This window comes from Semicossyphus pulcher, unplaced genomic scaffold (assembly GCF_022749685.1).
Source record: "Semicossyphus pulcher isolate SPU_LCO1_2020_fin unplaced genomic scaffold, fSemPul1.0.p SCAF_8, whole genome shotgun sequence".
Taxonomy (NCBI): domain Eukaryota; kingdom Metazoa; phylum Chordata; class Actinopteri; order Labriformes; family Labridae; genus Semicossyphus; species Semicossyphus pulcher.
Window position 1 is genome coordinate 14515610 of NW_027211759.1, and position 15174 is coordinate 14530783.

The 15174-nt window shown below is 39.9% G+C and overlaps 2 protein-coding genes across 3 annotated transcripts; one reads left to right on the forward strand and one right to left on the reverse strand.

The window, feature by feature from the left end:
- Positions 1–357: 357 nt before the first annotated feature.
- Positions 358–5159, reverse strand: parp16 (poly (ADP-ribose) polymerase family, member 16). 2 transcript variants are annotated; one of them, XM_069686859.1, is made up of 7 exons: positions 5027–5094; positions 3644–3840; positions 3103–3240; positions 2808–3014; positions 2482–2653; positions 2247–2391; positions 358–1201 (listed from the first exon to the last, which is right to left on the reverse strand). In XM_069686859.1, the coding sequence occupies exons 2-7, from the start codon at positions 3830–3832 to the stop codon at positions 1066–1068; spliced, it is 987 nt and encodes a 328-aa protein (XP_069542960.1). In that variant the 5' UTR covers positions 3833–3840; positions 5027–5094; the 3' UTR covers positions 358–1065. The 2 variants fall into 2 exon arrangements, with proteins under 2 accessions (XP_069542960.1, XP_069542959.1); XM_069686858.1 differs by lacking the exon at positions 5027–5094 and adding an exon at positions 5123–5159 and having other exon boundaries at positions 359–1201.
- A 1279-nt stretch (positions 5160–6438) lies between these two features.
- On the forward strand, positions 6439–14891 carry scamp5a (secretory carrier membrane protein 5a). The gene is made up of 7 exons (XM_069686881.1): positions 6439–6623; positions 7506–7588; positions 7754–7873; positions 8890–9046; positions 9141–9242; positions 10226–10343; positions 12075–14891. Exons 2-7 carry the CDS (start codon positions 7582–7584, stop codon positions 12261–12263), a joined length of 693 nt encoding a protein of 230 aa, XP_069542982.1. The 5' UTR covers positions 6439–6623; positions 7506–7581; the 3' UTR covers positions 12264–14891.
- The last annotated feature ends 283 nt before the right edge of the window (positions 14892–15174 follow it).

Below are 15174 nucleotides of genomic sequence, written 5' to 3' on the forward strand. Positions count from 1 at the left end.
CATAACAACACTCATTAGTTCCTGATCACATCAGGAATGTCAATTAAGTTTCACCGGCTGCATTCATCCTGCAGGCCTTCATGCTCAATTCCCATTTGGGGCTCATATCATATTATTAGGGGTCACTGTTCATATCTATTTTAGAATGCGACCACGGTGAGATATCGATGTGAACAGGACATGATTTAAAAAAGACACGCATGTGCAAACAACAATCACAAAAGACGTCACATCCGCTGATGTTCGTTTTCCGTAGAAAATGGATGGCTCTCATGCGCTGGGACTTTGGATGTGCATACATTTTTGTGCAAGCAAGCGACATCTCGCATCAGCGACGGGCAAAACGGACAAGAGCGGCAGAGGCATTAGTCCTCGCCTTAGCCTAGTTTTGATTGGATCGAGGCATCTCCCCAAATAGCAATTAAATCTATTATTTCGCCGTCTCTCCACTGCTGCGTGTCGTTGTCCTCCATGGTCAAGCAGAAAAGGGAAGTCTTCTACTTCTTCCTCTTTAAAATCACTTCCGGAAGTGTGCATATTACCATGGCAACACGGACCAATTCCGATTTGAGTGTTCAGAGACAAGTCGCATGCAGGTCGCATGTTTTGGATTCCGACTGAGAACCACATATTCAAGTAGCCCAGTTCAGAATTTAAAAAATGCGACATCATGCAACTTTTTGCTGTTCACAATGCTCAACCATGCAGTTATTTAAACAAGATTATTTTTCAATGTCTTTTTCCCCTTTGGTTAGTGAGACTGTCCTTTGAGGACTAAAAACACAGCAACACAGCTGATCTATAAATCAGATGTTTACTTAACCATACAAATTACAGATGAAACGTTGCATAACATTTTTAAAATGCAGAATAGTCTCTGAAAAGATATGTTATCATGGAATAACATTAATTATAGTTATTTGTACAAATAAAGAAAGTACGATTGTAGAGAGAAAACAGTCTAAAGGTGCATAAAACTTCGTCTTTGCTCGGGCCTCCAGTGAGTCTGTGATCAGGAAGGCACTGTGGATCATGAACATCCAGGCCGTCTGTCCTGCTGTCTTGTCACCTGAAAAGTCTGTTCCAAAAGGATACGAAGGCGGTGGAGTTAAAGGCACCGATGAATATGAGCAGCAGAAGGTAGAGACTCATCATGATGGCAAAATGGTGTCTGAGGAGCCAGGAGGTGCTGCGGGAATGTCTGAGGAAGGAAAACACGCAAATTACCTTTTGTTTACCAGCACGAACCAACATTAAAGTTAGAATCTCAAAGTTCTCAGTTTCGTTCTATTTGGCCGCACCTTGTGGCGAGGCAATAGTGGGTGCATACGTCCCAGATAACCAGACGTCTACAGCTGGCTCCCTTTGTTACAGTTGTAACTCTTGATTTTCCTCGCTAACGGTCGCTTTCCTATTTAGACTGTTTGCCTTCATCTGAGCGTCGAATTTGTTTCTTTCTCTTTGGATTTTCACTTATTGTTGAAGTTGTATCTGTAGTCATCGATCTTTTCTTTGTTTGTTCAGACATAGTAGATTACTGTTTACTCGCAACACTTGCAGAGACCGGAAAAGCAGCCGCTTAGCTCTGCCTACCCTCTCTGGCAGACCAACCACTGCCGGCTGATGGAAAACGCGTCACTAACTGGCGCCGCTTGTGATTTTTTCCCCGAATGTCGCCACAGACACCCAGGCAGTAATAATACTATATACTGCAAATGCAAAGCCTTTCATCAGTGGGCCATAGGCTCAATCACCATTGTGTTACCTCAGGCAGCGATAGATAGTGACTTAACAGACATTTAAATGAAAATCTTCGAGATTATCACTTTAAATCCTTTATTTGGCACTTTGTTTCCAGAGTTTTATTTTGTAATATGGTGTTTGTATAATTACTTATAATTTGTATAATTATAATTATATCACAACGGATGATTTGTTGAGTGGAGTGGAAAACGATATCGTGCTACATGTGGATCAAAACTTGCAGAGCGGTTGTCACATGCTTGCCACTCCTGTATGCTTAGAGGGCATTTGCATAAAGTTTCTCAACATTCCCACAATGTGTCACTGGTCTTCTAAGTCTTTGAGTACTGGTTTATACTGGGTATTCAAGTTCCATTCACCTGCTACATCTCAAGTGCTTAAGTTGTGTGTGCACAGAAAAATATTTTTGTGTGTAAGGTGGCTTATAAATAGATATTTTTACATCCTTTCTCCACATGTGATCAGCAATACAACAGCCTCACCTAGCCAGGTGCCTCCTCTGGGAGTAAACCAGCAGGTACTTGACTCTCACAAGCTGATTGTTGGTGACCACAAAGTACTTCTGCGGCACTTCCCCTCCTTCGCTGTTCTTTGCTCTTGAGCGCTGACGGTCAATGATTTCAGAATCTGTAATGGGAAACAAGTTGCTGGTTTTTAATATGTCTTAAACGTCAGTGTCATAGGATTTTAAATCAAGTAAGTCACATGTTAACGCACCTTTTTTCTTCACCTGACACTTAACATCTGGATGATCAATGACTTCACACAAGGCAACACAGCTGAGCAGTGGACCCAGGAGACTCTCTCGCCAGCCACTGCTGTGAGGACTGTAGAGGACAGCCATGCTGAGGTCACTGGTGAGGTAGGTCCCCTCTCCGTACACTGAGTTCTGCACACGACAAACAGAAAATAAACAAGATCAAAGAAGTTTTGGTGGGTCTAATATTTCTGATTTCCACTTAATCCCTTACTAATCTATTCATTTCAAAAGCTCTGTGAAGTCATTCCCACTGATGACATGACGCAGTAATAGCTGCACTTACCTTGTTAAGGTGACAGTGCAGCCCGTTGTGAATGATAGAGTGAAAGTTCTCCAGTCGGCTCCCGTGGAATGCATAGAAGACGTCTCTGCCCGCCCTCGTCTTCTCAAACCTGGCGTTCATCTGATCACAGTACTCCAGCTCAAACAGGAAGTCCGGCACGGGTGCAGAAATCCCTTCATTTTCCGTCAGGTCACAAAGTTTGGTGTACTGACAGAGACGGAAGAAACACACTGTAAACAACAAAACAAAGTTAAAGGACACTGTGGTTTGTGTATCTATGCTTTGAGTGATGTACCTCATCTTTCTGCAGTGTTTTCACAGCAAAGCTCTTCGAAGAGAGAATCCAGTGTGTGAGAGCCAGATGATGATCTCCCTCTCTGGGTCGTAGTCTCACCAACTCTCTCACGCCAGGTAAAGAGTTCACATCGGCCAACTGCAGAAGAAAAAGAACTTTTTAGGATGATATTAACACAACAAAGCAAGTAAATCCTAAATATTTGTTTTTAAGAATGTACTTTATAACTACCATTAATGGTACTACTGCAGTTTTGTTTGCTGTTCTTGAAATGTTTCTGACCATGTTTTTATAGTTAAAACATTTAGCTCTTGTTCTTCTTTACTGAGAGACTGTTACCTCTAACAGCACAATACTGCCACCAAGTGTAAGTGTGCAATGTCTTCACCATGCTGGTGGCATTCATGTACATTCTATCAATTCTAATAAAAAGTGAACATTTTTTCTTAATTCACTTACTGCCTTTTTGTCTACTTCTAATATCTTAAATTTAGTTACTGCTTTACATGAACATTACAGGGTTTTGAGTGTCACTTCTCACCAGCTCATCAAAGTCCTTATTTTCACTGCTTATGTATCTGGGAGGGAAAGGTCTGAGCAGAGAGTCCCTCTTGTAGTTCTGTGCAGCAGCAACAAACAGGCTGCAGCGGAGGTCTGCTGCTACTGGGTCTCTGTGCAGACAGGAGCACACCAGCTCTCTGACAGCCTCAGGTGGGAGCGGGGGCTGCATTCCCAGCGCTGCAGAGAGACGTGACAAGAAAGTGAGCACACAAGTGAGCTCAGGCAAAAGTTAAGTTAGGTGTTAACTGTGAAGTAAACAAGTCATGGGATCATATTTGAGGGCTGAGTGACAGAAATGCTGTGTTGTATCAAACAGTGTAGTTACTACTCCTCAAATCATGTTTTATTATTACCTATTAATCTCTAAAAATGTGGGAAATGCCTTTTACAATATCCCTGAGACTAAAATAGCATCTGTAAATGTCGTGTTTAGCTAACCAACAGTTCAAATCCACAAAAATCTGGTTTACTATCATTAAAAACATGCAAAGAGCATACAATTCTCATATTTAAGGAGCTGGCACAATATAAACATTTACACAGTTTGATTAAAGAATAAAAAATACTTACATTATTAATCAATTAACAAAATTACTCCTGCTCATTTTTCTGTTATTTGACTAATTGATTACTCAATAAATCAATTAAAACCGAGGCAACAACCTCTTTTGAGCCTCTTATAAATGAAAAACTTTTGTAGAGCAATTCCTGATTTAAGTTAAGTTTTCATTTTAAAACATTTCTAGCCGTTTTTTATATTTCAATATTTACTTTATTTACTTTTTATTTACAATGTATCAATAACATTTTTTATTTACAAACATGATTATTTTATGACTGATCAATTTTATTTTGCTTCTTTTTGAAGCACTTCGTAGAATGGTTTTTACAATTTTTCTATAGATAAAAGGTCCTTCGTATCATAGTATATTTTCTTATATGTAAACAAAATTTAGCATTACAACTCGCTTTGCAGTAGTGCACCTGTTCGTAAAACAACCAACACGCCACGTACCTGGCTTTAACTACTGACAAGTAGGCACTGCGCTACTTTACTTAGTAGTTAACGCCTACTGTAACTTTTATGGTCAGCAACAAAACAAAGAGTGACACTTCAATACAAAAAGTCCCATGTAGTGCTTTTTCCTGTACTGTCAACGTTACTTGAAATAGCTGACGTTACTGTTTAGTGTCTGTATAAGGTTAGCTAGCTAGTTTTGGTTTCCCTCTTAACTAGCATCACAGGGTGGAATAAGGAAACTAGCTACGTTAGCTAACATTAGCTGAGCTACAACAAGTGAAGAGCTGCAAATTTCTTTGTCGCCGACTAATCTTACTTGTTTAAAATACAGCATTGACATACTTATGTGGGATCTTGAATGTATCGGCGACACTCCTCAGTAACATATAGGCTGTTTCACTTGAAAGACACTGGTATTATATCACAAATGTTCTTTACCTTCAGTCTTGCTCAACTCATAGCACTGCAGGAACAGCTAACGCTAGCTTTAGCTACTGCTGCGTTCATGTGCAGTAAAAATTCCCGAAATTAAGACCTTTCGCGCATGGGCGCATTGTGTAAAGTAAGACATTGCAGATATTATTAGGAAATTGTGCAGGAATTTTTTTTACAAAAGAAGAGCACACTACCTATTGTGTCAGAAAGTGTTTAGAATTTTTTTTTTTCATCTCCATCTAAAATCATGTGCCAGAAGCACCAATGATATTCAAATTTACGATGAAAATGAAAGCAGCGTTTGTCGTACGGAATTGAGGTTAAAAAAAAATAACCCAATAAAGTTTCTCACTGGAAAAAAGACTAGCACTTTCTCCAGCGCAGCAGCTGCTCACAAACCTTGAACAGACTTTGTCATCTACAGGCATCTAAAGCAAAACCCTCAAACAAGACGGCATTTCAGACTGTGACTGTATATCGTTCACAAATACACAAATAAAAAACAAAAATGTGTAATAGACATCAAGCTTGTGGGATTTGTTTAGATGTGTTCATGTTGTTATTCTTAAACAGTCAGACTTTTTCAGCCTATGCAATTTATCAACTGAAACCTTGACTTCTACTCACATAAAGGTTTTGTTGGGTTTTTGTAAAGCTTAGATAAATCAAGGATTTTCTGACTTGTTGTAGGCTACTGTTCCTGCCAAGATAAATCAACTGAAACCAGCATGATTTGTCCGAAGACGGGGGACTTTCCCAGTCTTTGAATAATCTTAAGTCCTAGTGAGTAAATCTGAATAAACCACTTTCCATATTGTCATTTTGTCAAAACAACTACCCTGCAGCACAATCTGTAACCCAAAAATGTTCTTCTAAATACTGGCTTAGAACTTTAATACGTGAAACGTTCATAAAGCTATGAGTTACAACCTTTTTTACACAATTTAAAAGGAGGAAATAATTCTAGTTTTTTCTTTCTTTTGGATGTGAAATAGTTTTGTCTCTTTATTTTTAGGTTTTGTTTTTTACAGTAGGGTATTTCTATTTCATGACTTTTTATCCCATTTTTTATTTTATTTTTTGCAGTGTTATTTGTGTAGCCTAATAATATTAATTTTAGCAAACTGGGGGCCAATGCCTCCTTTGATTTTCAGCACTGTGGACAGCATCACGGAGGGGCGGAGCTTGTCGAAATATTCCTGCTTTCTGATTGGTTGGTTCAGGCTAGCAACAAATCCAGTTATTTGTCCTATGCCCGGGTCCTGCCCGGGCGGGTAAAACCAGGAGAGGGAGGAGGGTGGATATGTGCGTAAAGAAAAAACCTTACGTCACGTGACCGCCTCTTACTCTCTAACCCATCATTTGAGGAATAACGTAACATATTTCTGTGTGAACAGCGCCTGGTCTGGCTGTTTCCTCCAATGTGTTTTAATGCCGATTAATCCAGAGGATGCTATTTAAACGAACGGAAGGATTCTAGCGACATTCTCGGACTAAACAGGAGGTAAGGCGTTTTAATCATTGCATTTCCATTCATTGCGATCCATCTGAGGGGAGGTGGTAGATTAATGCATGAAAATAAACCGTATTCTGTCTTCTGTAAAACCTCGAAACCTGTACCCTGGTGTGGTTTATCATTGTGAGGAGTTTGGGCTTGACCTGCCCGCCGTCAGTCCGGATGAAGAAGAAGCAGCGATGCACCGTGTCGCACAGGCTGAAGGACGCTTCTCCATCGCCTCTGATCACGATGCTCCGTGTCCTACTGCAGCATCACCGCCATCCACCGAATTAAATACACATTTAAGACAGCTTTAGGGTCATAATGCATGGAGATAACCAGGATCCGTCCGTTTTTATTGGCAGAGATTGCTTAATTTTGTGGCAGAAAGATGCCCTTCAGAGCCATACCCTACATCCACAATCATATGCATCGTAATGTGGTTCACAAACCGTCAAATAAATGTGGAAGAAGCTTGATTATTGCCTAGGTAGCTAAACAGTTTGCTTTACTAGGTACAAATAGTCCAATCTGTAGACTATGTAGGCCTGTAACTCGCCTATTTCTCGTCCATAGGTTATGGATACATGTTAAGAATGGCGACAAGGCCACACTGCTCCCCCACAGCGCGCATTACAGCTTTAATATGTGGTCAAAAACATGTTTATCTCTGTCGCTGTTATGTATGATGCTCCCTTAAGGATGTGTACACTGGAAGGGCAGGGCCACCACCTCTAATCAAACAATATAAGGGTTTAAAGTCTTCTATTACAGTCTAGTGTGTGCATGCATTCACAGGGAGGCCTATGAAGGATGGTGGCCTGTTGCCTACAAGGAGAGCAGTGTGAGAGTGATGTTGCACTTCATAAAATTGTTCTTCCTCTGCAGTTTGGTGTTCAAGGCAGCTGAGATTGAAGTGTGTGAGTGCCTCTTTGCAAGTGGAGGAAAGTACTGAACGGTCATCATGGCAGGTGAGCCCTCCTTTTCCCAGAGTCCATGCACAAAGCTGGCTGTTAATGCAACATCAACCCATTTACAAAGGCTAAATTGTAATCCTCCATGCAGCTGTCTTGACTTGATTTCTGTATGAATTTGGTGTGTGGGCAGCTGCGTTGAACTGTGTCTTTGTGTCCTAGAAAACAACTTCCCTCCCCTGCCTCGGTTCATTCCCCTCAAGCCATGTTTTTACCAAGACTTCAACGAGATCCCAGACACGCACCGCACCATGTGCAAGAGGCTCTACTACTTATGGATCTGTGAGTACACCTGTAGAAGTTTGCGTTGACTTTATAGGCACTACATCCTTTATTGCACCTCAAGTATCAGCATTGTTATAAGCTGTTAACCTGTGCACCAACTCTTTTCATCCTGTGTCACTTTGTTTTACCCAAAATATTATGAAAGCCAAACATCATAGACACTCAAGTGTAGCTGTGAGACCAGATCGACCGGTCTCACAGTCTGGCCCAGAGCCAAGTTAAATACTTTTCTTCTGCATTTTTTAAGCAAAGTCTGCAATTTTTAAGTGTAAGTATGAGTCACAAAATCTTCAAATATCTACAATCAGATGGATTTTGGTGATGAAAATTGACAGAAATTGATCATACTGATAATCAGAGAAACATTTTAAAGGTATTTTCAGGCAAAAAGCTCATTTTCCCTTGTTCCTGCTTTTTAAATCTGAGGACTTGCTGCTTTTCCTTTGTTGAATATCTTGGAAATATGAATGTTTTTGAGCAATGTTCAGTTGAAGACATTTCTAAAAAAAAGAGTTTTTTATTACTATTTTATTTAACATAGACCGAACAACGTGTCTTTTTCTCAAGAAAGCAATCGGCAAATTATAAATATTCATAAAGCGATGGTTAGTTGCGACCTCTAGTGATGAAAGTGCTAGTAATGTGTCACCCTGTAACATTTAAATAAGCATCGTGGCATCTCTTTCATCATCACATCTAGGTTCTGCCATTTGAAAACAAGAATGTAAGTCTGGTGAAAAAGTAGTTCAGTCTTCACGTGTTGATTAGTAACTGTAGAATAGAAACTGTGTGCTGTGTGGGCTGAAAAAATCTAATCTACGTAGAGTAACTGTAGCTGTGATATACATGTAGAACTGAAAACGATTGTGTCATTGTGTGGTTGCGGAGATTCCTGGTGATTCAGACCTGCTGAAATATGAGTAATGCAGCCTGTGGGACGTTTGCCAAAGTGTTTTTTGTCTTCAGTCTTTCATGTCTCAGTCATCTTTGCTCCCTTTCTGTGACGCTGACAGTGAACAGTGCGACGCTGGCTGTTAATCTGATTGGCTGTTTGGCGTGGATGTGCGGAGGTGGCGGAGCGACCAACTTTGGCATGGCCTTCCTGTGGCTCATCCTCTTCACCCCCTGCTCCTACGTGTGCTGGTTCAGGCCCATCTACAAGGCCTTTAAGTGAGCTGCTTCCACTCTGAGCATTACTCAACACTAGTACCTGCTGTTCTGCCGAATTGCATAATTTCTGACGTTGATTATTCTCTCCATGCAGGACGGACAGCTCCTTCAACTTCATGGCTTTCTTCTTCGTCTTCATGGCTCAGGTGGTGATCAGTATTATCCAGACTATTGGCATTCCAGGCTGGGGAGTGTGGTAAGAAATGTGAACAGATTATTATCAAACACAGATAGGCTAACATGTTAGATTTTAAAGGATAAACACTATTTTCTTAAAATGTATTCACTTATTATTATTGATGATGGTTGTGTAGAGTTGGGTTGATATCTAGTGACTGCTAACACCTGAGCACATATATATATATATAGATGGATGACGTGTCTTCATCTGCTCCAAATGTTTTGGCTTCACTTTTAGGGAGCTGTCATGTCGTCCATCTTTTTATAAAGTCTACCTGTACTAATCATCTGATAATTTCCCATCACCTCTTTGCATTGCAGCCTAGCCAGCAATGGACAAAAGTTTTCTTTACAATTTACACACTACACAGTTTATCTTAAGGTGATAATAGTGGATTTAATAAACGTTAATGCATAGAAACGCTTTCATAAAAGTCCTAAAATTGGGTTCTATATTCCCTCAAATCTGTGTTTTAAAATCTGAAACAGTGGACCACCCCTCATAACATACTCACTGTGTGCCCGCAAAGCCTGTATTTGTTTGGGCAAACTGGCACCATTAAAATTTGCTTCAGGATTAGCTATTAGCAGCTACTATTTGAAGTGAGCCTCTGGATGTATGGGCAATTATCATACACGATTCTTACTGCAGATAAAATAAAATAATGTTGTCCTTTGGAAGTTAAAATCACAACAAATCTAAATATATGTTTGTTATATCTGAGTGAGTAGATTTTTCTGAGTTATGACTCCAAAGAGGAGTACAAATTTTAGCAATGAGGCGCTGAGGGTTTTAAAGTACCTTTACTGCACTGTCATGCACCTGTTTCATTCAACTGGTCTCTTCCTATGTCTTTTCCTCCTTACCCCTCTTCCGCTGCCTCTACCCTAAATCAACATATTTCTGAACAACTCAAAGATTACAGGGTTACAGGATTCTGAACAGTATCGCATTGTCCTAAGTGTGACATGTTTCTAACTCTTTGTTGCTCTCATCAGTGGCTGGCTGGCTACCATCACGTTCTTTGGCACCAACATCGGCTCAGCTGTGGTCATGCTGATTCCCACCGTGATGTTTACTGCCGTGGCCGTACTCTCCTTCGTTGCTCTAACAAAGGTGAGCGATGAATTATTACTTCTTTCAGTAAAAACATGTGAATGTTTTTGGGGGGCTTTAAACTCTTTAAAGATGTACTGATACTTCTGTTTTTATGTAAGGAAATATAAACTACAATGATGCTTATATTCCTCCACGACCAAAACACTGTCTAAGGCTCTTTTTTAAGAGTGGATAATGATGCAAATTACCAGTGATTTGCATCATTATCCATTCTTAAAAAGAGGATAACAGCATCTTTTGACATTTGTTGAAACAGCATGTAAGCTTTAAGCCTCTGTGTGGGTGTTTCTCTGGGCCATGTTTGTCTGACATTTCAGGTCCGGTATTGCTATTAGATGCACTCCTCAACTTAAAGTTGTGCTACTGACTGAAGTGCGTCATAACTTTGTAGCCTATTATAACATTTTTCCCAGACTTTTCACAAAGCAGTGGTCATGCTCTTTTGTATTCCACAGAAAGAGTCAAGGAAGCAGACTAGGCTACCGAGCAACCTAACTGATTAACCTAGCTTGCTAATGTTAGTTTTGACTGAAGCTAGGAGGCTAACTTATACCTCTTTCCCACCGAAATTAGCGCGTTGAGGCAGGTTTTTCAGACCCGGGAAGCTCCGCTTATAGAGGCCGACTGTATTTTCCCATTGCCAGTGAAGAGTACTGCTGTCGGTGTCTTTTCTGCTGCGTCACTGTCTGACATCACAAATGCGCCGGAGACAGGGTTAGTAAACAGTGAAGATGTTACGGTGGTTAGGTCTTTATTGTATCTATTACTCATTCAATCTATTTATCAAGCTCGGCGGCGACAAATTTGGAACGATGTTCGAGCGCTGCTCGGACAGAGACGGGCGGAATTTGTAGCTGAGATGACAAGGAGTCGCAGAAGTAACCGACGGAGCATAGCATCGCGCCGGAAAGGGGGCGGAGATTAGCGTGTCGACTTGGGTTTTGGGTTCTCAATGCCAATCAAAGCTGAGGCGATAATTACCCGGGTCTACTGCAGAGTCATTTGACCCGGGTCTGAATGCCGATTGATACCTTTCCCACTTAGCAAAAAAGCCGGGTGTTAGCGGGTTTTCTGACCAGCCGGAAAAGGGCTTTAAGTTTTGTACATTATTTCAACACCTGCTTAGCCGTTAGCAGCTTCCACACAATCAGTGATGTCTAGCTATAACTTCAGTAAACTGTATGTTACCAATACATTTACAGAAAGACAGAAGTGCGCTGCAAATACTTCCAAGTCGAATAGAACTGGCAGAATCTGATACATCTGACTTGATCCTTAATAATGCATGCAAAACCAAACCAGTATGAAAGCCTAATTCTCATCATTTCTCTCTTATTTTTCGAGCTCACATTACTTAGAATGTTTATCAGGGATCAGTGGTGCCATGTCAGCTTGCATAGATCGAGTCTCGAAGACTGTAGGAGCTGATTTAAGCTGAAAATGTCCCAAGAGCACCCATTATTGATCATGCATTGATCAATGTCTTAAGTTGCATTCTGTCTTTCTGTTAGGTTAAACATTCATATCAGTCCTCGTCATTTAAGGAGACTTGTTACGGGACTAAAAGTCATGACATCATTTGTGATAAACTAATGAACTAATTAAATTAAATAAATAATAAACTAAAAAAAGTAATTTCCTTTATTATTTGCCATGAAAAAGTATTGCAGTTCTACACTTTAGTAGAACATGTTCTTCCTTGAACAGTGATTTAAAACTACCTTGCAGGTGCATAACTTCTACCGCGGCAGTGGAGGCAGCCTGGGTAAGGCCCAGGAGGAGTGGGCCACCGGGGCCTGGAAGAACCCCCATGTCCAGCAGGCCGCTCAGCAGGCGGCGATGGGAGCGGCACAGGGAGCCGTGCAGCAGAACCAGTACTCAGCAGCTCCCACCTACAACTACGACGACCCGATGTAGGACAGAGGAGGGGGCCGGGCTGCCGTGTGGGAGAGATAAAAAGGGATCAATTAAGAACACAACTCAGAATTAGGTGCCCTTCATTATAACACTGTACAATTCAAACAGAACAATGTCATGTGTTGGTGGAAGTGTACTTTTATTTAATCCTGACAGCTGTGGGAGTTAATAATTTAAGTCATTTCACATTTAAATCAACAGCCAGTAATTATGAAGCTGTTGGTGTTTTTTTAAATCTCTTATGCTGCTCAATTTTAGCTGTCGACGTGTGTGTGTTGCTTTCAAACGGAGACAGAATCTTTCTAAAACCAGACCCCTGAGCCTCATCAGTGTGTTCAGGTAGGTGTATCTGTGGTCTAACAGAGCGACTTCTCTGCCTCTATAAAACATCTTTTAACGACATTTAATGCGTTTGTTCATGTACTTGAGGGGCTGCATTGCTACTACTGTTTAGTTTCATTATCTTTTTAAGGTCACCAAACACTAAAATATGTGCCCCTCAGCCGATTTACAAAATGCACAGTGAAGTTTAAAGATTAAATTAATTGTTCAGAAATTTGGGAAATTTGCTTATTGGCTTTTGTGCTGAGAGTAAAATGAGATTTCTAATTACCAAGAGATTCGTCGTCTTTTTATGTAAACACTGACTATTAAACTGGGCCAAAATCTCGGCAACAGAATCAACATTTCAAAATATAAAGAATTTACAGGAAATTTTATTATGATTTTTAAAAGACTGAAGCAGAGTCTGTTACAAAATTGAGATTTATATATCTATAAACTCCTACAGCTCAGATTTTGGTGACCAATTTCTTCTTAACTCACGAGAAGTTACTCTGCGTCAGCAAACCTTTAAGTTTAAGTCAACTTTTTTTTTTACATACTCAGGAAAGGTGGTGAATCGCTGGTTTTAAATTCTACCCTTCAAGCCCATTCAGTGTCAACATGTTGGGCTTTTGTCTCCTTTCATTCACCGTACTCCAACCATCCGGGTGTTTTGTTATCACACACTGTCTTATGTGTTTAGCAGGTTGATTTCAGTGATATAAACTATTATTACATGTTAAAAGTGAAGCACATGCAGTATTTAGGGTCGCAGATCATTGGATAAAACATTCCAAATCAATGTTGTACATGTTAGAAGTGAAAGAAAACCAAAACACAGGCAGGTTGGACATACAGTAAATACTAATAATCATTGTCGTAGGTGGTCATAGCATTGTATGAAGTGATGGATGTTTCCCCCCTTTGGCAAATTCTCCCACGTACCCCTACATGTAAATGCTTAAATGACGCCTTGTTTCTGAAGCTCTGTTTTCAGGCCTCAGCGTGTCATTTCTGTGGCTGTTGGTGTTATTCTATGACTAGCTGTAATATGATATTTATATAAAAGAAAATATAAAATCAAGCCCATTATTTCTTTTTATTCAGTGACACTGAAAGGGAGAGTATTCGCGTGTAGCCCTGGCGCGGCCTGACGTGTGCCCGCTCGGAGACGGTGTCGTGTTGTTTTCAGTGGAAAGATTTTTTGTGTCACTCTGAAAACGTCTTCAACTTTCAATAGGTGGTAATTACAGTAAAACAGTATTAGACTTGAAACAAATGTGAAGATTCGTGTCTGAATGCTCGTTATTTCAAAACCTGTGAGTCGTCTTGTCTGATTGTGATGATGTGGTATTTAATATAGGCTGTTTGTTGTTTTTACTTTTTTTAGTTGTTTTTTTGTATCGCCCTGATTTTGTTTGTGCGTATTTGGGATGATGTGTGGGTGAGTTTGAAGTCGTTGTGTCTCTCCATGGCTGTGGGTAACAGAATCTGATTTCTTTTGTTTTTTTTTATAATTCTAATTTTTTAAAGTTTGCACTGGGTTACCCATTGATATCAATGCAAACTAAATTCACGGTAAATCATAGAGCAGCAATACTGAGACAAATATATTAAACAGTAGATTTATTAGAATCAAGTGGGGTCCTGTTGTGCAGGCTTCAAATATAGATAATTATAAAGACCCAAAGTTATCAATTAAAAAAATGGGCCTTTTTCCAGTTGGACATCGCTAGTATAATTAACATGTTCACCAGCAGATGCACATACAGTAACCCTGAGTGTAACCCTGTAAACGCACCATCCACACGTTCATCTGTTAGTTAATGCACAAAGTTTAGCTGATCAGTTATTAATTAGGTGTAAAGGACGCACAAAGATGAACCATCAAGCTACTTTTCTCTGTGTGTAGTAATGGTCCATTATGTACATACAGCACAGTTAATGTAATAATTACAGCTGTATAGTTCTCATGTAGCAGGAACACTCTGCATTTCATGTTGCTGTATCAAAGCTTCTAAAAAGCCATTTCCCATTGCTGCACCCATTGTTCCCACATGTACTGTATATTGTTTGATATGTATTATCATGTACTATATCATAACTAGATATAAATATATAATTACTTGAGGTGAGGTAAATATTTGCCATGGATAAAAGACATCCAGTAGAAATGTGCTCTAAAATAGATGAGTGAAGGGAGGCTGTGTCTCCATGAGCGAGGTCAATGAGGAACACATTTTTGTGTATTACTTTTGTATTATTTGGTCTTACCCTGATAGATATTAAACAGTTCTTGTTGCATCTTGTTTTGGTTTTTGTTGCATACAGATCGACTACAGACACCGGACAGAATTATACATACTTTGTTGTAGATGTAGAGGAACCATGAGTCTCTGTATTTGGTGATTTCTTGTTTGAATGACTTTTAAAATATACCTCAAATATATACCACAAAGTTTTAAAGAACTTCAAATATTAGGATATGCTAAATTCTTTTACGGTTACACACAGCTTACTTAATAATGCTGCTGTCCAAAAATAAAACCCAACTCGTCTCCAGCTATTTTTATTTTCTTGTAAAAAG